The following is a 25,948-nucleotide window of genomic DNA, read 5'->3' as shown; positions in this document are numbered from 1 at the left end:
AGCACAATGACGGCACCTATTAGGTGCTCAGTGAATATTCTGCATAGACTCCTGTGAATGAACTACGGAATAGTGTAAGAATGTAGCCTTATAAAAACAGCTGCCTAAAAGGTCCGAGTTGGAGATTTGAAGATTTTAGAGACATCAGCTTGAGATTTGTGATTAAAACCAAAGGAGATATACAAACACTTAACAGGTAAATGGACGAAGAGAAAAGAAAGAAGACCTGAGAAAGAAGTCCAAGAAACCCCAACCTTTAAGGGATTAAAAACAAAGGATTCATTTAAGTTGTACAAATAAGCGCTAGCAGAGGAGATTGGGGAATAAAATCTAGAAGATTTGGAGGAAAACCAGTGCTGTGAGAGGAGCTGAGGGAAATTGTTTTCAAGGAGGAAATGGTCAATAGTGTTAAATTTGCTAATAGGTCAGGTAAGAATTTAAAAGTATACACAGTACGGGACTTCCCTGGTGGTCCAGTGGTTAAGACTCCTTGCTTCCAGTGCAAGAGGCTTGGGTTCGAGCCCTGGTCAGGGAACTAAGATCCTGCATGCCACGCGGCCAAAAAAAAAAAAGGTATACACAGTTTTGTTTACTTCCTATGTAGTGACTGGTCCAAATGGACTGTATTGACCTTTGCATGAGTTCTGTTAGAAAATACTTTCAGAACTCCATACAAATAATTTCTAGAAAGTACCTCATTCAAGTAACACTTGAATTCTGTTTTCTAGGGTCATGATAAAGAACTTGTTACTTTTATAAATTTGTAATATTCATGAACTCCTGTAGATATTAAAGTTTAGTAGATTTTATTTATATTTAAAATTTTATTTATTTGGTTGTGCCGGGTCTCAGTTGCGGCATGTGGGCTCCTTAATTGCAGCATGCAAACCCCCAGCTGCAGCATGCATGTGGGATTCAGTTCCCCGACCAGGGATCAAACCCAGGCCCCTTGCACTGGGAGCGCAGAGTCCCATCCACTGCACCACCAGGGAAGTCCCTTTATTTATATTTAAAATATCTGTTTTGTAAGTTGGATTTTCAAATTAAAGACATTAAATTTCAATAATCTAAATTCTTTATGAAAGATTTTTAAGAAACATGGATCCTTACCATTCTATAAATAAGGCATAGGTAACATTGATAAATTGTATCTGCCTGCAGCTCTCACAGAATAAAGCAGAACTTAACTTGAGTGCTATTTTGTAAAGTCAGATTTTATAAAACTTTCAGACACTATAAAAGTAAAAATTGACATGCTAATAAAACACTAAAACCTTTTTCATATTTATATTTTAATCAGTTATTCTTTGTTCTTATTGGAAATATAGATAACTTTAATGTGTTCAGTAAAGCATAATCCATTTAAATGTTATTGTTTTTATCAAATTGGGCCAACCTTTTAAGTTTCTTTGGTATCTTTTCCTTTCTCATGATTCTAAACAGACTAAGGTTTAAAACACAGAATCGGTGTCAATATGTACCCAGGATATTTATTGGAGAATAAAATGGCTGATATATACTTTTAAGAGTTTTATTTTCCAGATGAAACAGAATATATAGTTATAACAATATGTTACAGCTCACATTAAAAAACAGATTAATATTGTTAAATATTATCAATCTTCCCTCCCCTTTAAGAACTATGTCTCACTTGTCTGTTTTCATTGTTCATATTGAACATATTAAACTGTCTAGCATAACTTTACACATAGTTCATGTCCAGTAAGTCTTTGTTGAGCTGGATTTTAGCTTAGTGCTTGAAAATAGGCTGTTGAACATTTGGTATAGCACTATGATTATTAATTAAATTATTTTTAAATTAAGGAAAACTTCTTAGATGGGATATAGATTGGTATTCCTATAACCCAGAATTGAATTTTCTTTAGAGCTTTTTAAAAAGCTTTTAGAATCTTGTAATTAAATTTATTTTGAATTTGGATTTTCCTTAGCTTAGGAAACTGCCTTCAGGAGACTTGAGTATGCTCCTCTGACTACTGTCTTTCCTGTGACAAAAAGGGAAAGGACTTTGCTCCCTTGAAGTTATGAATGGAAGGCCAGTTTGAATGATCTTGTTCATTCTTGAAGGAATGAGTATGAAAGTTTTAGTTAAGAGAATTTCTGACTTGAATGTGCTGATAAACCAGCAATAATTAGATTTTTTATAATTATGTGAAAACTTAATATTGTATTCAATTATTTTTTCTAGGGTTGTAGATCTCTGTAGAAATGTAAAGGAAAGAATAACAAGGGAATGCAAAGAGAAAGGTGTTCAGTTTGCTCCTCTTGCTACATGCAGGTGAGTTTTTGTTGTTGTTCTTATACTTTTTATTCTGAAAAAAAAAAAAAAAAACTGTTTTTTTTTTAATTAATACAGAAGTGTAATTTGTGAGCTGAGGAAAAGCTTCAGTCTGTTCCACTTAGCAAGCTTTCCTAAACTTTACTTGCCACCTTTTTAGGATTGTGCCACTAGGATTTTTACAGTAGTCCTGAGCCCGATAGGAGTAGAACACCCTTTCCTAGGAGTGAGCCTTCTCCTGTCTGGACAGCATGATGGTAAAGAGTGAGCCTTCTACCCTGTCTGGGTAGAGTGAGCCTTCTACCATGAGTGAGCCATGAGCCTTCTACCCTGTCTGGACAGCATGATGGTAAAGAGCCAAATGTCAGAGCTGCTGGAGTAAGAGAAGGACTCCTTCATTCACTGAAACTATAAATTACATATATGGTCAAGAAACTATAAATTACACACACATTCAATGCAGCTCTTTCTTTAACAGAGAAAAGGCACTTTAACCACTTTGTCGGTTGTTGATTAAATCAGTGGGTATGGAATATAGGAATGAGTGGAGCCAGAAAATCCAAATGAAGATTAACTTGTTGCTTTCTAATAGATCTTTCTGTGATAATGGAAATGTTCTGTATCTGCCCTATCCAGAATGATAGCCACAGCCACATGTGGCTGTTGAGCTGTTGAAATGTGGCTAGTATGACTGTGGAACTGAATTTTAAATTTTATTAATTTCAAATAATTTAAATTTAAAATGCCACATGTGGCTAGTATCTTCCATATGGGACAGTTATAATCCATATTGGAGCACAGTTAACTGATGATTTTGTCGTCTCTTAGTTAAATAGCAGAAGCCCCAAAGGAGGTTTTCTTAAGAAGGGGCACTTTGTGTTCAATCTTTTGATATTAATTTTCTGTGTGAACACCAGAAGATTAAATGTATAAAGATTGAATTGAGCATTTGACTCCTCTACAAAAGTTATCGAATTAATTAGAATAGAGAATAAAGGGAAATTAGGACAGATCATGAGAAGGGGAACCTTAAAGTAAATGATACAGTACTAATCTAGCACTTTAAAATTTATTGAACATTCTGTATTATATAACTGCTTCTCTTTTTTTTTTCTGTGTGTGTGGTTTTCAGGGATATAACTCCAATATTTAGAAACAAACAAAAAACTTACAATATAAGCATGAATAAAAGTTAGGTAATTTTCGAATTAACGTAGTATCTTTATTGTTAAATGCTGGACTCTGAAACAACAGTTGTGCTTCAGCACAACAGCATTTCTGTATATTTCTATTCATAATGATTGTTCTTTTGATTAGCCTGGAACCACTTGATATCAGCCTAGGAAGGCAGATCTGGGCCTTCCTTCTACTGCATCACCATGGCAACTTCCTGCTTAGTTTTAAAATTTCTTTATTTTGTAACATTGCATGTGTCTAAAGAGTGAAAGCACTGTTCTGCTATTTATTAGGAATTTAATCTCTTGGAGCTCTAAGTTTATCATTAGTAAAGTAATGGTAATATATCTCCTTGAAGGGACTGTTGTAAGAATGAAATGAGAAAGCATATAAAGGGCTATATAAATGGCATCGTATGTATTATTGTGACGTAGTTACATGAAGGTTGAGGTAGACAATCCATACTAGTATTAGTATGGAAAATTTGGTTATTTGTTTTTCTTCCTTAATGACAAATTCTCATGACGGCATCCAATTGTTAGGCCCTCTTGATATGTTGACAGAGCATGATAATTTCTGTATATTTGCTTTGCAAGACTAGAAATACTTATGTACTCTTTAAACTGGAATCTCTTCTGTGATTTTTTTTTCCCTTTTTTTACATTCTCCCATCTTGTACTTTCCTGTTCCCATATTATGTTTCTTAATTCTACTTGTTGCCCTATAGGGACAGATACCTTTTAAAATTTGCTAGATTGTGCTTTCTTTTTTCTTTTAATACTGAACGTTATTTTTTTTCATTTTTAAATTTTATTTATTTTTTTATATAGCAGGTTCTTATTAGTCATCAATTTTATACACATCAGTGTATGCATGTCAATCCCAATCGCCCAGTTCATCACACCACCACCCCCCTTTGGTGTCCATATGTTTGTTCTCTACATCTGAGTCTTTCCCCCCTTGGTATCCATACGTTTGTTCTCTACATCTGTGTCTCAATTTCTGCCCTGCAAACTGGTTCATCTGTACCATTTTTCTAGGTTCCACATATATGTGTTAATATACAATATTTGTTTTCTCTTTCTGACTTACTTCACTCTGTATGACAGTCTCTAGATCCATCCGCGTCTCAACAAATGACCCAATTTCGTTCCTTCTTATGGCTGAGTAATATTCCATTGTGTATATGTACCACATCTTCTTTATCCATTTGTCTGTTGATGGGCAATTAGGTTGCTTCCATGACCTGGCTATTGTAAATAGTACTGCAGTGAACATTGGGGTGCATGTGTCTTTTTGAATTATGGTTTTCTCTGGGTATATGCCCAGCAGTGGGATTGCTGGATCATATGGTAATTTTATTTTTAGTTTTTGAAGGAACCTCCATACTGTTCTCCGTAGTGGCTGTATCAATTTACATTCCCACCAACAGTACAAGAGGGTTCCCTTTACTCCACACCCTCTCCAGCATTTGTTGTTTGTAGATTTTCTAATGATGCCCATTCTAACTGGTGTGAGGTGATACCTCATTGTAGTTTTGATTTGCATTTCTCTAATAATTAGTGATGTTGAGCAGCTCTTCATGTGCCTCTTGGCCATCTGTATGTCTTCTTTGGAGAAATGTCTATTTAGGTCTTCTGCTCATTTTTGGACTGGGTTGTTTGTTTTTTTAATATTGAGCTGCATGAGCTGTTTATATATATATTGGAGATTAATCCTTTGTCCATTGATTCATTTGCAAATATTTTCTCCCATTCTGAGGGTTGTCTTTTCGTCTTGTTTATGGTTTCCTTTGCTGTGCAAAAGCTTATACGTTTCATTAGGTCCCATTTGTTTATTTTTGTTTTTATTTCCATTACTCTTCCATTATTCATTAGGAGGTGGATCAAAAAACATCTTGCTGTGATTTATGTCAAAGAGTCTTCTTCCTATGTTTTCCTCTAAGAGTTTTACAGTGTCTGGTCTTACATTTAGGTCTCTAATCCATTTTGAGTTTATTTTTGTGTATGGTGTTAGGGAGTGTTCTAATTTCATTCTTTTACATGTAACTGTCCAGTTTTCCCAGCCCCACTTATTGAAGAGACTGTCTTTTATCCATTGTATATCCTTGCCTCCTTTGTCATAGATTAGTTGACCATAGGTGTGTGGGTTTATCTCTGGGCTTTCTATCCTGTTCCATTGATCTATATTTCTGTTTTTGTGCCAGTACCATATTGTCTTGATTACTGTAGCTTTGTAGTATAGTCTGAAGTCAGGGAGTCTGATTCCTCCAGCTCTGTTTTTTTCTCTCAAGACTGCTTTGGCTCTTCAGGGTCTTTTGTGTCTCCATACAAATTTTAAGATTTTTTGTTCTAGTTCCATAAAAAATGCTATTGGTAATTTGATAGGGATTACACTGAATCTGTAGATTGCTTTGGGTAGTATAGTCATTTTCACAATATGGCTTCTTCCAATCCAAGAACATGGTATATCTCTCCATCTGTTGGCATCATCTTTAATTTCTTTCATCAGTGTCTTATAGTTTTCTGCATACAGGTCTTTGTCTCCCTAGGTAGGTTTATTCCTAGGTATTTTATTCTTTTTGTTGCAGTGGTAAATGGGAGTGTTTCCTTAATTGCTCTTTCAGATTTTTCATCATTAGTGTATAGGAATGCAAGAGATTTCTGTGCATTAATTTTGTATCCTGCAGCTTAACCAAATTCATTGATTAGCTCCAGTAGTTTTCTGATGACATCTTTAGGATTCTCTATGTATAGTATCATGTCATCTGCAAACAGTGACAGTTTTACTTCTTCTTTTCCGATTTGTATTCCTTTTATTTCTTTTTCTTCTCTGATTGCTGTGGCTAGGACTTCAAAAACTGTGTTGAATAATAGTGGTGAGAGTGGACATCCTTGTCTTGTTCCTGATCTTAGAGGAAATGCTTTCAGTTTTTCACCATTAAGGATGATGTTTGCTGTGGGTTTGTCGTATATGGCCTTTATTATGTTGAGGTAGGTTCCCTCTGTGCCCACTTTCTAGAGAGTTTTTATCATAAATGGGTGTTGAATTTTGTCAGAAGCTTTTTCTGTGTCTATTAAGATGATCATATGGTTTTTATTCTTCAGTTTGTTATCACATTGATTGATTTGCATATATTGAAGAATCCTTGCATCCCTGCGATAAATCCCACTTGATCATGGTGTATGATCCCTTTAATGTGTTGTTGGATTCTGTTTGCTAGTATTTTGTTGAGCATTTTTGCATCTATATTCATCAGTGATATTGGTCTGTAATTGTCTTTATTTGTAGTATCTTTGTCTGGTTTTGGTATCATGGGTGACGGTGGCCTCACAGAATGACTTTGGGAGTGTTCCTTCCTCTGCAATTTTTTGGAACAGTTTGAGAAGGATGGGTGTTAGCTCTTCTCTGAATGTTTGATAGAATTCACCTGTGAAGCCATGTTTTCCTGGACTTTTGTTTGTTGGAAGATTTTTCATCACAGTTTCAATTTAATTACTTGTGGTTGGTCTGTTCATATTTTCTATTTCTTCCTGGTTCAGTCTTGGAAGGTTATACCTTTCTAAGAATTTGTCCATTTCTTCCAGGTTGTCCATTTTATGTGCATAGAGTTGCTTGTAGTAGTCTCTTAGGATGCTATGTATTTCTGCGGTGTCTGTGGTAACTTCTCCTTTTTCATTTCTAATTTTATTAATTTGAGTGCTGTCCCTCTTTTTCTTGATGAGTCTGGCTAATGGTTTATCAATTTTGTTTATCTTCTCAAAGAACCAGCTTTTAGTTTTATTGATCTTTGCTATTGTCTTCTTTGTTTCTCTTTCATTTATTTCTTCTCTGATCTTTATGATTTCTTTCCTTCTCCTAACTTTGGGTTTTGTTTGTTCTTCTTTCTCTTGTTTCTTTAGGTGTAAGGTTAGATTGTTTATTTGAGATTTTTCTTGTTTCTTGAGGTAGGCTTGTGTAGCTATAAATTTCCCTCTTAGAACTGCTTTTGCTGCATCCCATAGGTTTTGGATCATCGGGTTTTCATTGTCATTTGTCTCTAGGTATTTTTTGTTTTCCTCTTTGATTTCTTCAGTGATCTCTTGGTTATTTAGTAATGTATAGTTTAACCTCCATTTGTTTTGTGTTTTTTATGGTTTTTTTCCCTGTAATTGATATCTAATCTCATAGCGTTGTTGTCAGAAAACATGCTTGATGTGATTTCAATTTTCTTAAATTTACTGAGGCTTGATTTGTGACACAAGATGTGATCTATCTTGGAGAATGTTCTGTGCGCATTTGAGAAGAAAGTGTAATCTGCAGTTTTGGTATGGAATGTCCTATAAATATCAATTAAATCTATCTGGTCTATTGTATCATTTAAAACTTCTGTTTCCTTATTTATTTTCATTTTGGATGATCTGTCCATTGGTGTAAGTGAGGTGTTAAAGTCCTCCACTATTATTGTGTTACTGTCGATTTCCTCTTTTAGAGCTGTTAGCAGTTGCCTCATGTATTGACGTGCTCCTATGTTGGGGTGCATATATATTTATAATTGTTATATCTTCTTCTTGGATTGATCCCTTGATCATTATGTAGTGTCCTTCCTTGTCTCTTGTAACATTCCTTATTTTAAAGTCTATTTTATTTGATATGAGTATTGCTACTCCAGCTTTCTTTTGATTTCCATTTGCATGGAATATCTTTTTCCATTCCCTCACTTTCAGTCTGTATGTGTCTCTAGGTCTGAAGTGGGTGTCTCTAGGTCTGAAGTGGGTCTCTTGTAGACAGCATATAGATGGGTCTTATTTTTGTATCCTTTCAGCAAGCCTTTGTCTTTTGGTTGGAGCATTTAATCCATTTATGTTTAAGGTAATTATTGATATGTATGTTCCTGTCACCATATTCTTAATTGTTTTGGGTTTGTTTTTGTAGGTCCTTTTCTTCTCTTGTGTTTCCCGCTTAGAGAAGTTCCTTTAGCATTTGTTGTAGAGCTGGTTTGATGGTGCTGAATTCTCTTAGATTTTGCTTGTCTGTAAAGCTTTTGATTTCTCCATCAAATCTGAATGAGATCCTTGCCGGTAAAGTAATATTCGTTGTAGGTTCTTCCCTTTCATCACTTTAAGTATATCATGCTACTCCCTTCTGGCTTGTAGAGTTTCTCCTGAGAAATCATTTGTTAACCTTATGGGAGTTCCCTTGTATGTTATTTGTCATTTTTCCCTTGCTGCTTTCAATAACTTTTCTTTGTCTTTAATTTTTGCCAATTTGATTACTATGTGTCTCGGCATGTTTCTCCTTGGTTTTATCCTGTATGGGACTCTCTGTGCTTCCTGGACCTTGGTGGCTATTTCCTTTCCCATGTTAGGGATGTTTTCGACTATAATCTCTTCACGTATTTTATCTGGTCCTTTCTCTCTTTCTTCTCCTTCTGGGACCCCTATAATGCAAATGTTGTTGTGTTTAATGTTGTCCCAGAGGTCTCTTAGGCTGTCTTCATATCTTTTCTTTCTTTTTTCTTTAGTCTGTTCCACAGCAGTGATTTCCACCATTCTGTCTTCCAGGTCACTTATCTGTTCTTCTGCCTCAGTTATTCTGCTATTGATTCCTTCTAGTGTAGTTTTCATTTCAGTTATTGTATTGCTCATCTCTGTTTGTTTGTTCTTTAATTCTTCTTGGTCTGTGTTAAACAGTTTTTGCATCTTCTCGATCTTTGTCTCCATTCTTTTTCCGAGGTCCTGGTTCATCTTCACTATTATTATTCTGAAGTCTTTTTCTGGAAGGTTGCCTATCTCCACTTCATTCAGTTGTTTTTCTGGGGTTTTATCTTGTTCCTTCATCTGGTACATAGCCCTCTGCCTTTTCATCTTGTCTATCTTTCTGTGAATATTAGATTGTGCTTTTGCTGGGTATGACAACAAAATTCTTACATGAGATGTGAGGAAAGCATCTTTCTTATACCATAACTGTTCACATCAATCAGAAGAGTATCCTTGAAATAGTCTTTTATGCTTCCTTGTGGGAGAGACATGGTTTGAAGAACATTTTAGGAAGTATAAGTCAAGTGTGTGTATTAACATCTTTTAGAACAAGTATATTTGGGGTAGAATGTAAAGGCTTAAAATGTGGATTTTAGAGATTATTGGCTGGGCATTCGATTATATCTGAAGGAGGGGAAAAAGGGGCCTTGTTCTGTTTAATAAAAAACTTATAACATGGTAACGCTACTGGTAGCTTAGTGACTGATCTTGGAGAGAAGCTTTCCAAATTAAAGGAGTAAAAATGTACCTGTTCTTTTTTTTTTTTTTAATTTGGACATATCTTTAAAAATGAACCTTTTCTCTTAAAGTTCTTAAACCGCAAGAAAAAAAAGTGTATTTATTTATATTATCACCTAAGTTGATATTTAGTTCTTCTCTTGACAATCTGGTCTGCCTCTTATTATTATAAACTGAAAACAAACAGGCCCAATAATCCAAAAGTCATTTGTTAATAGTAAAATCTGAAACATTTGAAGTAATAGAATCTATTTCTGTGTAGTTGAGGATTTTTTATTCTTTTGCTTTGTCAAGTGATAGCTTAACAGATATTATCCTGTCTCCCTTCTTCTGCCCTACCTCTATATTCAGCATCCCTTGAGACTTCTCCCCCTTCATTATGAAAATACCATTGTGATAAACCACTACTTACTGAAAGTTATTGGGAAGTAAAATATTCTGCCTTAGGACACCTTCTGTAACAATACTTAAGTCTTGGTTCTTTAGAAGGTACTTATAAGGCCTAAGGATCTTCAGTATGTATTGTATTGCAGGTAGATAGAATTGGTATACATATTCTGAATTGATATGTCATTTATTACATAGCTGCTTTTTTAAGAAGGATTTTCTGATAAAAGCCTAATGCTCAGCTTCTGTGATCATCTTATAAAACCAAAGTTTAGAATGTGCAAAGTCTAATAAGTTAATTGAGTGATTTTGCTAAATAGGAGTTTTAAATATAGTTTTTATAGCATATACTTGATTAACGCTTAACTGTAGTTTGATTTGAGCTGATTAACAGTGGCTAAGGAGATTATTCTGTGTTGAGTATAAATGTTGAATGTGTGAGATGTAATTTTTAAACCAGTTTTTTTAAAAAAGCTATTCTGAAATTAATTTAAAATAGTTATAGATCTCATTGAAATCAGAGATCCCAAGGAAAACAATTCAGCTGTAGGATGCATTTATTAAGTTCATTTATTTCATTTCTGTCTTTTAAAAGGTACTTTGTATATTGGAATAGGAATTCTAACCCTAAATTTTCTGAGGAAGTTTTGTGGGAAGGACTTCCTAGCCAGTGAGTCTAACATAAGTACAGTACTCCAAAAAGTATACAGCACAAAAATTTTTTAGAAATTAAAGAATAATATAATGACTTTGGCAGCCACACTTTCTCTTGTCCAGATGATTTTGGAAGACATTAGTGTTTAAGTGTCTTAAATGATAGAATTGATCTATTAAAAGGTATTAGTTCTGTCACTTTCTAAAATGGCCCCAGATTAAGGTTTTCCAAAAAATGTTATTTCTACTTTGTTTGAGATACTGATCACTCAAGCTTTGTTGTAATTTTAGAAGCCTCCTTATCTACTGATAACTGAATTGTGTAATATAGCTCCTGGATTTGTTGGAAGGTGGCAATGTTCTATTAATATTTAGTTATATTTTCTATTTATTGATATTAATGATTCTCATATGAGTAATGTATATTTTACTAATTGCTGTAAACTCATTTCATTCATGTATCCTTTAAATTTATTTAAATTTGGTTATTCATAGTGATAGTGCCCTTGCAGTTAACATGGTTTTCCAATTTTTCTTAAACTTTGTAAATCTGGTAGTTAAAATGTAAACATTCAAGGGATCTTTTTTATGGGTGAATTAACACTAGAAGAAAAACATAGCTGGCAAATTGACAGTAGCATTGTTAAACAGTTCATTTCTTCTGTTCTGAGGCACCTAACATTTGGCCTAAAAGGCCGTTAAAATTTTGGATTAGATTCTGTTTGTATTGTGTAGTAAAAAAAAAAGTATTTCCTCTGTATTTGCTCTTTCTGTTAAATTAACTTCTTTGTGGGAACCTTTGTAAATTGCATTCAGAGATTTGACTGTGATTACCTTGGCTCCCTTTTAAATGCTTCACCTAATTACATTTTGAAAGCCCAGATATATATCATGTATATGATTTATTAATCTAACATTCTTGATACCTTTTGCAAATACATATACAACATGCACACATATGGGACCTAGAGTGTAAAACCTTTGGAGATACTCTCTTAAGGCCATGTCATTCAATTTGTTTTCAAAGTTGTTACTAATAATGTGAACTTGGTGAAGGTGCTGTGTTTTGCCCAGTCTGATCATTTTTGGTATTTGAACATTTTTCTTGTTTTCTAGTTTCAAGTTCTCATATGTATTTCTGTTAACTTTGAGGAAGCTTAGAAGACTTATAATGGATCACCAAGTTCCATGTAGTCTGTTTTGGGGCTGTCTATAACTGCAGTATACTTTGTTAAAAAAGAAAAAAAAATCCCTTCTGAGGAAGTGGAATTTTGTATATTTCAGGCCAGTTGGAGAAATATTTACATTATCTTAAAATTTAAAAAAAATTTTGGGGTAATAGTCCAGACTTACCAAAAAAGTTATAAAAATAGTACAAGTAGTTCTTAGATATCCTTTATCCAGCAAATCTATTTTCCATCCACGGAGTAAGAGGGTGGGTAGAGAATGAGATTATGGCTTAAGCAAATCATTCAAACAATCTTGTCTTTAAGTTTCTAGATGTTAAATCTGATTTCACTTAAAGCCTTGTGGGGGATTTTGTCTGTTTGTTTTTTAGGGTGACTCAGACTTACGATGCAGGTGCATGTATCTATTTCTACTTTGCCTTTAACTACAGGGGAATCAGTGACCCACTGACTGTGTTTGAACAAACTGAGGTAATTTTGCATACATGAATATAGCTCTTACATTCTTTTATTAATTTAAGTAAAGTTTACTATCAATTTATGAATTTTAGTTTGACTGTCTTTAATAACTTGTGGTTTACCTGGTTGATAGCCCATAGAAATGAGAAGCATAATTTTTACACTGGATTGAATACTGAATTAGAAGTCTAAAATTCATATTCCCTATACATATTACAATTAATATTCTAAAATTAATGTTCTGTTGCCTGTGATTCTTTGGATATTACTTATAGTACATAATACCTGATTAAATTAAATAACAGAAGACTATATGGACCCTTGATATCACTTCAGCAGCCCAGCCAGCTCCATATGGTGACTGCTTTTGAGGTCAGCGGCTCTAAAGCTCTTGGCCTATGTTGCTGTAATTTCCTAATTCTAGGTTTATAATTTTTTTGTTTGCTTAAGTTTTATGTAGGCCTTTGAGGTTCATTTGCCAGCAGTTTCTATTACATTTCTTAAATGACCTTAAGCGTCTAATTTTTATAACGCCTTCTGTTTGATAGTCAATATTTCTGATGACAAGTATGCCTAGGGTTGAAGAAACAGACTAGACTGTGGAGGAAGCAGGAGACTGGGGTTTGTTAAAAATAAAACCTCAGGTGTCCTAGTGTTAATTCTGTTGCCTGCCTGCCAAAGGTAGTACCACAAGGTGATTTTCAGTGGCACACTTTTAGACCCAAACCACAGGGTATGGTTGGCTCCCTCTTATGCCTCCTTTTTTAAAAAAAAAAACAAAAAAAAAAACAGCTTTTCTGAAGTATAATTGAGATATAGTAAACTGCACATAATATGTACAGTTTCATGGGTTTTGACCTATGTATGCACCTGTGAAATTGTAACCCCAATCAAAATAATGAACATATCCATCATCCTCAAAAGTTTGAGTCCTGGGCTTCCCTGGTGGCACAGTGGTTGAGAGTCCGCCTGCCGATGCAGGGAACACGGGTTCGTGCCCCGGTCCGGGAAGATCCCACATGCCGCGGAGCGGCTGGGCCCGTTAGCCATGGCCGCTAAGCCTGTGCGTCCGGAGCCTGTGCTCTGCAATGGGAGAGGCCACAACAGTTTTGGTGTTGCCCTCTGGCTACCCAAAGGCCCCTTCCCCATAGTACTACAAAAATGAAAGTGTTCCTTCTTTCCCAAGCCAAACAGCCATTCTCCAAGTGCTGCTGGTTTCAAGTAGTTACTGCTTTACATAAAATAATTTGTTAGAAGACATAGTCTCTTAGAGTAGGGCTAGCATATGTATGATTCATTTGAAAAACCCTAAATCCTCAGTGATGAGGGTTCTTATAAATTACTTTGCAATGAGATGTGGTCCATCTGTCCCTCCTGAAGGGAGGGTCTCTTCTACTGTGGCCTAACTCTGATGGTTTATACACACCCAAGTAATTCTAGGAGGTTCAAGGCACTGTAGGGATTTTACCTCATATCTGTTACATACTCATGAATTGAATGTAATTCCAGTTTCTGTAACCCTTCTTTCACCCTGTACTTCAGTCATTCTATATATTGCTTTAAGTGTTTATCTTTCTAACCTTATTGCTCTTTAAGGAGCCTAGTTGGAGCCTAACATGTTAAGAGGATAAAACAAGGTGTTTTTTTTCACACTTAGATATCCATAAGCCTGAGAAGTAATTTGTCCCAAGGCATTGACCTAAGAAATGTTCTCCATAAGGGTTTTTACCGTTAATCCCTGATAGCTTTGTAAGTAATCTTGAGTCTTATGCCCACTGTATGATATTAGGTGAGTAATTTAACCATCTAAGCCTCATTTTCTTTATCTGTGAAATAGGAGTAATTGAAATTATTCCATAAGGCTTTAGTGAAAATAACTGAGTAATTCCAGGTAAATTCCTTAGTACTTTTCTGGACATACCATATACAGTCAATTAATGTTTGTTGGTATAGTGAGATGTTTACTTCAGAGTAGGACCGGACTCCTCACAAAACTTTTTAGTGCTGATGAATTGGTCATTTTGCCTTCTTTTTTCTTTTCTAGAATCTTGATGTAACAATTGTAGACACTGCGACTATTCACTAGAAAAAAACTTATAAAGCTAGGCTGCATATTTTAATTGCTCTTTAAATACAGTTAACCTAAGAGAAAGGAAAATTAGGCTTCTCCTTTATTATTTAACCCAGAAAGTATGTATCTCCTTTGGGAGTTGGGTCTTACTCTTTCACCTCAAAGTGATCTATTTGTTGTTTTGTTTCCAAATACAGGCAGCTGCTAGAGAAGAAATCCTCGCTAATGGAGGGAGCCTGTCGCATCACCACGGAGGTATTCTTTTTTGGGGATAGAATTTCTAATATTCCTACTGTTTAAAATATTTGGTTTGATACAGTGCTAGGGGGAGTAATAATATGAGTAATTTGAGAGCACTAGGGCTCTCTTTGAAGTTGTTATGTCTGTCACTGAGGTTGCCTGTGCTGTGGTAGTAACTGACAGAAGCTTGATTTGACAAGCCTGCCTAGATAACAGAACCTAGACAGCCTTCTGAGTTCTCAGGAACTTCATGTCACCCAAGATAGCCCAGCAAACCTGGGAGGTATTTGACCATTAGAGCAAAAATTTTTAAAGGGGGAAAAAGAACCTACCTAAATGTTTTTTGTTTTTTTAAATAAATTTATTTATTTTATTTATTTTTATTTTTGGCTGCGCTGGGTCTTCGTTGCTGTGTGCAGGCTCTCTCCAGTTGCAGCGAGCGGGGGCCACTCTTCATTGCGGTGCGCAGGCCTCCCATTGCAGTGGCCTCTCCTATTGGGGAGCACAGGCCCCAGGGGCGTGGGCTTCAGTAGTTGTGGCACGCGGGCTCCAGAGCGCAGGCTTAGCAGTTGTGGCGCACAGGCTCAGCTGCTCCGTGGCATGTGGGATCATCCCATGCCAGGGCCCGAACCCATGTCCCCTGCACTGGCAGGCAGACTCCCAACCACTGCACCACCAGGGAAGCCCTACCTAAATGTTTTTCATCCACTATTGGAATGTAGCTAAAGTCAGTTGTACTATATATTGAATAGCTGTTTGTTCTGCCCACCCAAAATTCAGCAAATTAATCAAGGCGGGATATGAAAAAATCTTCTTTTCAAGATTTTAATGCTGTTTTTAGTATTTCTTTTTGATCATTGTAGTATTTTTATTGGAGAGTTGATCACATCAGTAATAAAAATTATGATATATCTACCTATGTTATATCTACCTAGACATATCTACCAGTGTTTTTAATATATCCCTCAATATAAATTGGTACCTAGAAAATATATGTGTAGATTTTTTTAATTAAAAAAATTTTTTTAGGGAAGTTCATGAAGGTAAATGACCACTGAATTTAAAAATTTCAGCTTATACTCCTACTCTGGATACTCCATATCCCTGTTTCCCTGTTTGATTTTCCATCATAGCATTTAGCATTATCTAACATGCTATATATTTATACTTCTTGAGATTAGCTATCTCCTCCTACTGGTAAGTAGGATCCATAAGGACAGGGACTTCTGTTTCATTTCTGTGTACCAGCACCTAGAACAGTGCTTGGCCCCAGTCAGCCCTCCATACATGTTTGTAGGATGATTGAAAGAATTTTGGTAGAAAACAGAGTGGGCTGTGGAGGATCTGTGTTCATATGACATTATTGCAGGCAGGCCTGAAGAAGATTGCTAATGTGGATGAATGAAATAGACAATTCCCAGCATCATTGTATCAATTTAATCTTTTGCATTCCCTCTACTTTTTCTTAACCTCCACAAATAAATTTCTAACTTAGCTGACTGATAAGCATTAAGGTGAATGAATTTGTTCTTTTCCTCCTTTTCCTGTTTATTACCTTTTGATGGAGATTCTAATGAATGCTAGAACGACAAAAATGAAGAAGGGAAGAAACTGTATATTAGAAATGTCTCAAGTGAAATTAAAAACTTTTGATTAATCTAAAAGTCTAAACCTAATTTTGGAACTATAAACATGAGGTATTTCATAAAGGTGCTTAGAATTTTAGCACCTTCCTTTAAAATGTTCAGAAAGCTATATACTGTACTTTAAATCTTTTTTGTATATTTTATTTTAGGATGCCACTATATTGCTATGTAATTTACAAGTATACTTGTAAAATTACATAATATCATTAAGTAATATGTTCTTCATTCTAAATTGATTTCATGGAGGGAGGAAACAGAATAATTTAGCTATAATTAATTATTTGAAGAAAAAAAGAATTTTCCTTTCCATAGCCAACAATTTTGCTTTTTGGTACATGTCAGCAGCCAACAAGTGCACTTTTTCCTTTAAGGTCAGGAACTGTAGGAGCTATGTTTGTGATAGTAAATATGAGAGAGATGTGATTCTGCAAGAGGGTGAGAATAGCCAAATCTTGTACTATATAGAAAGAAACAGAGGCTTAATTGTTATTTAGATAACTGGGTTATATGAACTAATTTCCTTAATTGTGAGAGGATGTTCTTCGTTTACTTAAGCTTTACAGTGCGATAAATTCTACAGAAGTTATGGAAATGACCAAATGACCTGCAACATTGTGGAGGAAAGCCAAACCAATGCTTTTTTTCCTTGCTAATGACATTTTACTCCTTTAGGATCTATGAGGATATTCAGGTCCCACCAATAGTGTCTATATATGAGATGCTGAAAGTCTAGTATGGCAGAAGTGTTGACAATACTTATTCAGGTACACCCCAGACACTGAGAGCTTCTTAGCAGGCTCTAACATAACCTACATAAACATACTTGAAATAATGTATATGTGAAGCTGTCATTACAGGAAAAAAAAAAATACACACAAATTTAAAATAATAAAGAGTTAAGTAATTCTAGTACAAATTTATTTGAGACTTAGACTTTATTTGTGAAAGCTGTGGTTAATAATCTGTTTTATTATTCAGTAAACAAATAGAAATTAATTTAAAGAATAGTTGAAAAGATATAAACCTTAATTAACCAAAAGATCATGATTATTCAATTCTTGATTCCAAAGCAAAAAATATAAATAGCTCCTGGGATATTTTTGATACCAAGTATGCCTAATGCCTTTTTTTTTTTTTTTTTTGCGGTACGCGGGCCTCTCACTGTTGTGGCCTCTCCCATTGCGGAGCACAGGCGATGTGCAGGCTCAGCGGCCACGGCTCACGGGCACAGCCGCTCTGCGGCATGTGGGATCTTCCCGGACCGGGGCACAAACCCGCATCCCCTGCATCGGCAGGTGGACTCTCAACCACTGCGCCACCAGGGAAGCCCCCTAATGCTTTTTAATATTGTTGTATAATATGTTTTCCACATTATAAATATTACTGGTCCACTAGGCAATAGGATTTCAAAGAATGGTAGTCCTTCCCTTGAAGGATCTTACAGTCCAGTAAAGTAAAATATTATAGCATTTCAAAAGGCTGCTGATCAAAACTGGTAGGTTTATGATATCATCATATTTTAACCAAGAGTCTCCCATTTTCTTTGAAAAGCACTCAAAAGGTGACTTTAATAAACATGTAAATGCTATAGATGTTAAAACATCAAAGAGAAGGAAGATAAAATAGGGAAAGGAATTAACATTTATAAAGCTGTAAATATTTGCTAGGTGCTCTGCATGACAGTCTCCTTTAATCCTGATCAAAATGCCGTGGAGTAGATATTGTTCCTGTCTTTCAGATGAAGATATATTAAGCCTCTGAGTGTACAGTAACTTCAAAGTATCAGCAATAGTTGTTAGTGCCAGAATTTGAGTTTGAACTCAGTTCATCCTGCTTCAGGGTCCTTGTCCTCTGACTTAAGAACATAATAGTGAAAATAGGCCAAAAGCTAAAAAGATTGAAATTGAAAGCCTTTGAAAAGAGGCACATGCATTTAAAAGTATATGAGAAGAAATACTAAACATTAGTCTTTCTCTTTTAAAATATAAAACCTCTGTTTCTTTAATTTTAACACTAAGTTAGTTGCTTGTCCTGCTTTAGATGTTAAAACAGAAATGAATGAACATTTTAATTTCCTCATCATAGCTATTTCATTGTTTTCTCAGTTCTTGCACATAAGTCAGTTTGACTTTCTGGTTGTTTTTATACTTCCTGATTATAGGTTTCTAACATGTCAGCAGTATCAGGTAATAAAACAAATGCAGGTCAGATCATGTTACAATAAAACTCCTTGTATAATTTATGTGCATTTTCAGGTTCTAGGCTTATAAGCCTTTTTTTGTTGAAGACTCCAAGGTTGATGAAATAATTTAATTTTAGAAATTATTAACTTGAACTTCAATGTAGCAAGGTTTGATTGCATATTAATTTATTGAGAGGTTCTGCCTCATTTAAATAGGAATCTTTTATTTCTATCACATTTCTCATATTTTTTATTTTCATGCAGTCAAAAATATGACTGTGTGTAAACAAATTCTGAACTACTTGGATTCCTCTATGGCTTTGAAAAAGAAACTAGGTAAGCCTGAACACAAAATATATTTCGTATGTGCTGGTAAAATGAAGATGCTTTCCCTTTGCTAGGTTGTCTTCTAAACCACTTTATAAACACTGGCGTGCTCCAGGGCTCAGCCCAGAGCCAGATCGTTCCTCCGTGTTTCCTCACTCCCTCAATGATTACTTCAGTCCCAGGACTTAAAACACCATCCTTATGCTGATGACTCCCAAATACCAGAAGGGATCACCACCACCACCCTAGTTCAAATCACTGTTTTTTCTTGCTGGGACAATTGCAGCCTCTTAATTGGTCTGTCCACCTTCACTCCTGTTCCCCTGCTGTCATCTCTCTTGCTGCCCAAGTAATCTTTTTAAAATTCATTATTTTCTCCTCACATTCAGAATAAAATCCGAAGTCCTTATTAGGTTCTTCAAGGATATACATTGTGTGTTTTATCTCTCTGTCTTCATCTCTTACTACTTTTTCCCTCCAGCAGTAGTGTCCTTCTTGCTATTTCTCAGGCATATCAACCCTCTTCCCCCTTCAAGGCGTTTGCTATTTATTCCGTCTCTTCCTGCTGTTCTTTCTCTTGTTCCCCCCGCCCCCGCCGCCAGATATTTATTTGCATGGCTCACTTTCCCATCATGAAGATCTCTGATCAAAATGTCACCTTCTTAGAGGCGTCTTCCCTATTCTCTTGTATAGTTTATGTGTTCCTCATTCGAATAAGTTCAATGAGGTTACTGACTGTATCTTGTCCGTCACTGTGTTCCCCAGTCCCTAGAACAGTGACTGGCTGTTCTACATAGAAGAAGATGCTCAATAAATATGTTACGTGTGTAGTTAAGTGTACAAGCGCTCACAGAATTTGGGGCAATTTTGCAAATTCTCAGACATCTCTGAATCTTTCATGTTAGAATGGCATTAGTCTCCTTGCTAATTTAGCTTCAAACGTTTAATAATCAGGCCTTGTTTGAATATAGGGTCATGTTTAATCATGAAAAGGCTCAGTTTATTCCATAATATTTCTGAGAATGTGTATTAGCAGAGTCAGTTATTCAGTGGAAAAGTAGGGTAAAATAATGTGCCTTTCACTACAACTGCCCAACACCAGCCATTTTAGTGTTCTTCCGTAGATGTATTATATATGTAAGATTCCATTTAAGCCTTTATCTTAAAACAAATGCAAGTTTGAGAGGCTTACAAACAGAGGGGAAAAAACATAGGCTTTGGAATCAAATCTGTATTTGACTCTTGGCTCTGTACTTAACTACCTGTGTGACCTTAGGGAAATAACTTCTCTGAGCTGCAGTTTTCTCATCTGCAAAATGGGAATAGTACCTACCTCAGATTATTGTAACGCTTAAGTGTGATAATGTATATAAAGCATCAGAAGTGTCCTGCATATAGTAGGTGCTTAAGAAACAGTAGTCTTCTAAAAAAATAAAAGCAGTAGACAGCACCAAGTGAAACTCTGGTTTGTATTCTTAACCCCCTACTCTAACCATTGAAGAAAGGGTTATAGTTTATTTGAAAAAGACCCATATATTCAAGGAATATAATTCAACAATTGTCTTAATATTTTCATCTATAACCTGCAGTTAGTCTCACCCTATAGGAGGTTCTGTTACAATCTGTATGAAAGAGCAGCATAATTGGCAACAAAATTTGCTATAAAAAATGTCTATTTTCATACATGCTTCTCTGCTTAAAGTTAATCATCTAATTTGTAAATTTCAAATATCCTGTGCTATTCAATATAGTTTCATAAAGCAGAAATCTTTCCATATAAATTTTAAATAGAATGGGTTTAATTATCCTTCTAAGTTAATAATAGAGCTCTCAAAAGATTGCTTTTTATATGTGTAGAAAAGATTTTCCTTAATTTGCATCCTGAACTTAAAACTCAAGGCAACCTCATAGGAGCATCTTTAGTTGCTGACCTTCAGGCAGTATCATGACATTCTCAGTACCATTTTTGAGTTCAAAAGTAGAAGGGCTGGGGGTTGGGAGAGTATTGATGCAGTTTCTCTTAGAGGGTTTGGCCTGTAATTGTGATTAATAACAGTTGCTTTCACTATCTGGAAACAGACAGGCTGGTTTGTCTGCCTACAATCATGCTGTGATAAATGGAGCTATTTTAACTCTGGTTTTGTGTATCAAAGAAAACAGATGTAGTCTGGAACTGGAGGCTATAGGAAATATAAAGCCTGCTTAACTTAATCTTCATAGTGCTTGTTTTTGTAACTGACGAGCTGGTCAGTTTAAACAGCAGCGTTTATGTCAGCCATATATTTAAATTTCAATTTACGACTTAAGTTTTTAAGTTGTTCATTTGCTAAAATTATACCTAAGGCCTTGTCAGGAAGTAAAAAACCTTGATTAAATATAACCAGTCTTAGTTTAAATATTGATGTCGTTATCTAACTAAAATTATTTCCTATTGTTCAGAGAATAATTATGGGGTAGCTGCTCTTAACAGTTTTTGTGGTCTTAACATAATCCAATAGTATGAGGAACTTTAAAAGTAAAAAGAGACTACTCGAAATAATGAGCAAAAGATCAACTTTGTTAAAAACCTATAGTGTGAAATAAAAGACATACAGATTGGAAAGGATGAATGAAACTATTGCTGTTTATAGATGACATGATTGTCTGTGTAGAAAATCTGCCCCCCACCCCAAAAAATCTACTAGAACAAGATCAGCAAGATCGCAGAATACAAGAGCACACACCAAGATCAATTGCATTTCTATATATTAACAACAAGCATATAGAAACTGAGATTTAAAATGCAAGTACCATTTACATATGCTCCAAATTAAACATTTAAATTAACAAAATATGTACATGCCTATGCATAAATCTAATAAAATATATACAGGATCTGTGTTCTGAAAATAACAGAATGCCGATGAAAAAAATCAAAGACCTAAATAAATGGAGAGATGTGTTCATGGATTGGTAGAAAACGACATGGTATAAAGATGTCAATTCTCCCTAGATTGATCTACCTATTTAATACAATTGCTTTCAAAATTTCAGAAAGATTTTTAGTAGATATAGAAAAGATTATTCTCAAATTTATATGGTAAGGCAAAGGAACTAGATGGCTAAAACAATTCTGAAAAAAGAACAGAGTCATAGGAATCAATTTACCTGATTTCAAGACTTATAATATACAGTCATCAAGACTGTGTGGTATTGGAAGAGTGACATATTGATCAATGGAACAGAATAGAGAGCTCAGAAATAGACCCACACGAATATGTCCAACCAATTTTGACAAAGGCATAAAGCAGTCCAGTGGAGGAGGTATATAGCTTTTTCACCAAATGGTGCTGGAACAATTGTACATTGATAGGTTAAAAAAAAAAAAAAAAAGAACCTTGATCTGAACCTTACGCCAAAATTAACTCAACACAGATAATATGCTTAAATGTAAAACATAAAATAATAAAACTTTCAGAAAAAAAACAAGAGAAAATATTCAAGATCTAGAGTTGGGCAAAGAGTTCTCAGACTGTTCCCCCAGAGTACAATCCATTACAGGAAAAATTGATAAATTGGATCTCATCAAAATTAAAAATGTTTGCTCTGTGAAAGACTGTTAAGAGGATGAAAAGTTAGGCTACAGAGTAAGAGAAAATATGTGCAAACCACATATCCAATAAAAGACCTATATCTATAATATATAAAGAACTCTCAAAACTCAATAGTAAAATACAAACAATTCAATTAGAAACTGGGCAAAAGACATGAAGAATCATTTCACTGAAGAGGATATACAAATGACAAATAATTACATGAAAAGATGTTCAACATCAATAACCATTAGGGAAATGCAAATTAAAACCACAAGAGAAACCACTATCCACCTATCAGAAAGCTAAAATAAAAAAATAGTGGCAGTGTCATGCTGGCAAGGATGTAGAGAAATTAGATCAATCATACATTACTGGTTGGAACATAATGTGGTACAGTCATTCTGTAAAAACAGTTGGCAGTTTCTTATAAAATCAAACATGTAACTACCATTCAACCCAACAATTATACTCTTGGGCATTTATACCAGAGAATTGAAAACATAAACCTGTATATGTATATTCAGAGCAGATTACTCATAGTAGTCCCAAACTGGAGTAAGCTCAGATGTCCTTCAACCATTAAATGGCTAAACAAACTGTGGTACGTCTATACCATGGAATACGACTCAGCGGTAAGGGGAAACGAACCATTAACGCATGCAGCAACTTGGATGAATCTCCAGGAAATTATGCTGAGTGAAAAAAAGCCAATTCTGAAAGGTTGCATTCTGTGTGATAGTATTTCTACAACATATTTGAAATGACAAAATTAGAGAAATAGAGAACAGATTGGTGGTTTCCAGGAGTTGGGTGTGGGGTGGGGATGACTATAAATAGGCAACACAAGAATCCTTGTGGGGACGGATATGTTCTGTATCTTGACTATATCAGTGTCAATATGCTGGTTGTGATTTTGGTCTTTTGATAGCTACCAGATGAGTATAGCCTTTCCAATATTGAATCTTTATCAGATTACCATAAGGTAGCAGAAAGTTTGTTTTACCCTTAACTTTTTTTCCTTCAGTTTCTTCTTTGTTATTGGCTTTTTCTCACAAAACTTAAAGTTGATTATAATATTTTTCCACTGAAGCAATGTTGTAAATAGTGAGATTCTAAGACCAGACTGTAAAAGCCAATTTAATCCATGATGTAATTGAGCATTTAACTATTTCAGCTGTGTCATAGGATGAACAGATTTGAGAGCTGACAGAAAATCTGTTGTAAGAATGTATTGTTCCCTGCTCCTTCCTACCCTTGCAATTACAGATGCCCAGTCCCAGACAAAGGGCAGGGACAACGTTGTGTTTGCCATCTCTTACCTTGTGCTATATATACCTGTAGTAACTTCCAGCTTCAGGTGTATTTTCTCAGCCACTAGGAGAGAGTAGGTGGCTTAGATAATACCACTTCTCTTTGGACCTCTAAAGAGAACTTTTTCTCCCTAGCAATTTTATGACCAAGACTCTTCTAAGTGCTAGGTGTTAGTCTCAGAATACCTCTACTACATTATTATATTGTTAGAGAATAATTAACTTTTTATAGTCAGTTTCAGGTGATTAGCAGACAGTTAATCCTAATAGATATTTTCAAGTGTAAGATCTGTTAGAAGTAACTTTAGGTAAAGTTAATTTTTAATGTTCTGTCTTTGGTGTCTAACATAGAAATCACTAGAGTACTTGTGGCTATTTAAATTTAAATTAATTAAAGTGAAATAAAAATGTATTTCCTCATTTGCAGCAGCCACCTTTCAAGTGCTTGATATCCACATGTGGCTAGGGGCTACTGTGTTAAATACTGCAGATACAGAACATTTCTATCGACACAGGAAGTTCTACCAGACAGTGCTGTGAAGCTTTATTACATATATATTTTCACACATTGGCTGGGAAAATGGCCCACAAATACGGCTTAAAAGTTTTTTTCAGTAGATATTAGATGCAAGTCTTTAGGAGTTAAGTTCTGAAATAAACTAGCATTTGTCATTAATGGTAGGTTTTCTCAGAGTATAACTTCTGTCTACCACTTTTTCCAGAACTTCTTTCAGTTTGGTCAGTAGCCTCAAATTTAGAACAAGGTCACCTTGCTATAGTAAAAGCCATTCACTGCTAATCCAGTTGGTTGTAGCAGTGAAGATATGTTGCTTTTATGGAAATTGTTCGGGCTCCTAGGAGACAGACCTTTGTAAACATATAGTCCGAGATTTCTTGGTCTTGTCACTGTTGACATTTTTGACTAGATTCTTTGTGTGGGAGCCGTCCTGTGCATTGTAGTATGTTTAGCAGCATCCCTGGCCCCTGCCCACTAGATGCTGGTAACATCGCCCCAGTTATGACAACCAAAAACTTCTCTATACATTGCTTAGTGTCCCTTAGGGTGCAGAATTGCCTCTGTTGAGAGCTATTGATATAGTCCAAAGGCTCCTAGAGATTTGAAGGAAAAGAGAGTTAGGTTCTGTGACATACCTTCTCCTATCTTAGCTAATACAGAATAGCTCTGAGTATATCCAAGAAATAATGTCAGAATATAGGGAATGCAAGGCAGATAAAACCAAAGGAAATTAAGGAAACCCAGATTGCCTTTCCCTGGATATTTGCATCCTTACATCTTATCTAAAATGGCTTACAGATAACTGTGGTTCAACATTTATTTTTTAACTAACATTTTTTGAATTCTTACTGTGTGGCATACACTATATTATGCAACAGGACTACAAAAATGAATAAAACATGGCCCTAGTCTTCAAGGAGCATATCATGTTGACTGTCCTTATCTATTTCATGTTATTTGGCCATTTACTTGCTTTCAGCTCTGTTGTATAGGCATTAATTGCCACTTGGTTTAAACTTTGAGCGTGTCAAGCCATCTTTTGGGGATGTTAGCAGAATTAGCACTTGATTGTGTTCTGAAGACAGATTGAATCCAGCTCTTGTGATCTGTTATTACCTTGATAATTCAGGCTTTTTTTTCTATTTCATCATCTCTAAAGACCTATTTAAGGATCTGTAAGATCTTAGAGCTGCTATATAAACTGCACAGATAAAACCTTAGCATAAAGAAACTGACATATAAAAATATTTAATAAGAGAAAAATCTTATAATACCAGATTTTAATTATCTATGAATCTTTCATCTTGATGTCAGAAGTTTCATTAGTAGTAGAAAATATGTCAGATGACTTAATAAATCAAACGTGACTTTAAGTATCCACTAAGCGTTAAATTAGACTCCGTGGTATTCATAGTCCCATCTCATGTGTCTTGAAAAGCTGGGTATTCACATCCCTCAGCTGGAAACCTGTTGGCTTCAGCATGTACCTCCACCAAAGCCAAACACACACACACAGATGCCTTAGAGCACAAACCGACGGACAACTAAATCCTCTTTGCAGGTTGAATGCTCTACCCCACACACAAGTGCCTTATAGCACAAACAGATGGACAACTAAACCCTCTTTTCAGGTTGAACGTTCTACCCCACGCCACTCCCTCCCA

General features: G+C 35.3%; 1 protein-coding gene across 2 annotated transcripts in view; it reads left to right on the top strand.

The window, feature by feature from the left end:
• AGPS (alkylglycerone phosphate synthase) overlaps nt 1-25,948 on the top strand; it is a 141,590-nt gene that overhangs the window by 105,572 nt on the left and 10,070 nt on the right. For both annotated transcript variants that reach the window (XM_073807536.1, XM_019922853.2), the window contains exons 17-19: nt 2,207-2,296; nt 12,329-12,428; nt 14,685-14,742. In XM_073807536.1, the coding sequence (XP_073663637.1) occupies nt 2,207-2,296; nt 12,329-12,428; nt 14,685-14,742 (248 nt within the window). The remainder of the gene's footprint in view (nt 1-2,206; nt 2,297-12,328; nt 12,429-14,684; nt 14,743-25,948) is intronic.

The sequence above is a fragment of the Tursiops truncatus genome, chromosome 7, assembly GCF_011762595.2.
Source record: "Tursiops truncatus isolate mTurTru1 chromosome 7, mTurTru1.mat.Y, whole genome shotgun sequence".
Taxonomy (NCBI): Eukaryota; Metazoa; Chordata; class Mammalia; order Artiodactyla; family Delphinidae; genus Tursiops; species Tursiops truncatus.
Note: the sequence above shows the minus strand (reverse complement) of the source record. Positions and strands in the feature narration are given on the sequence as shown.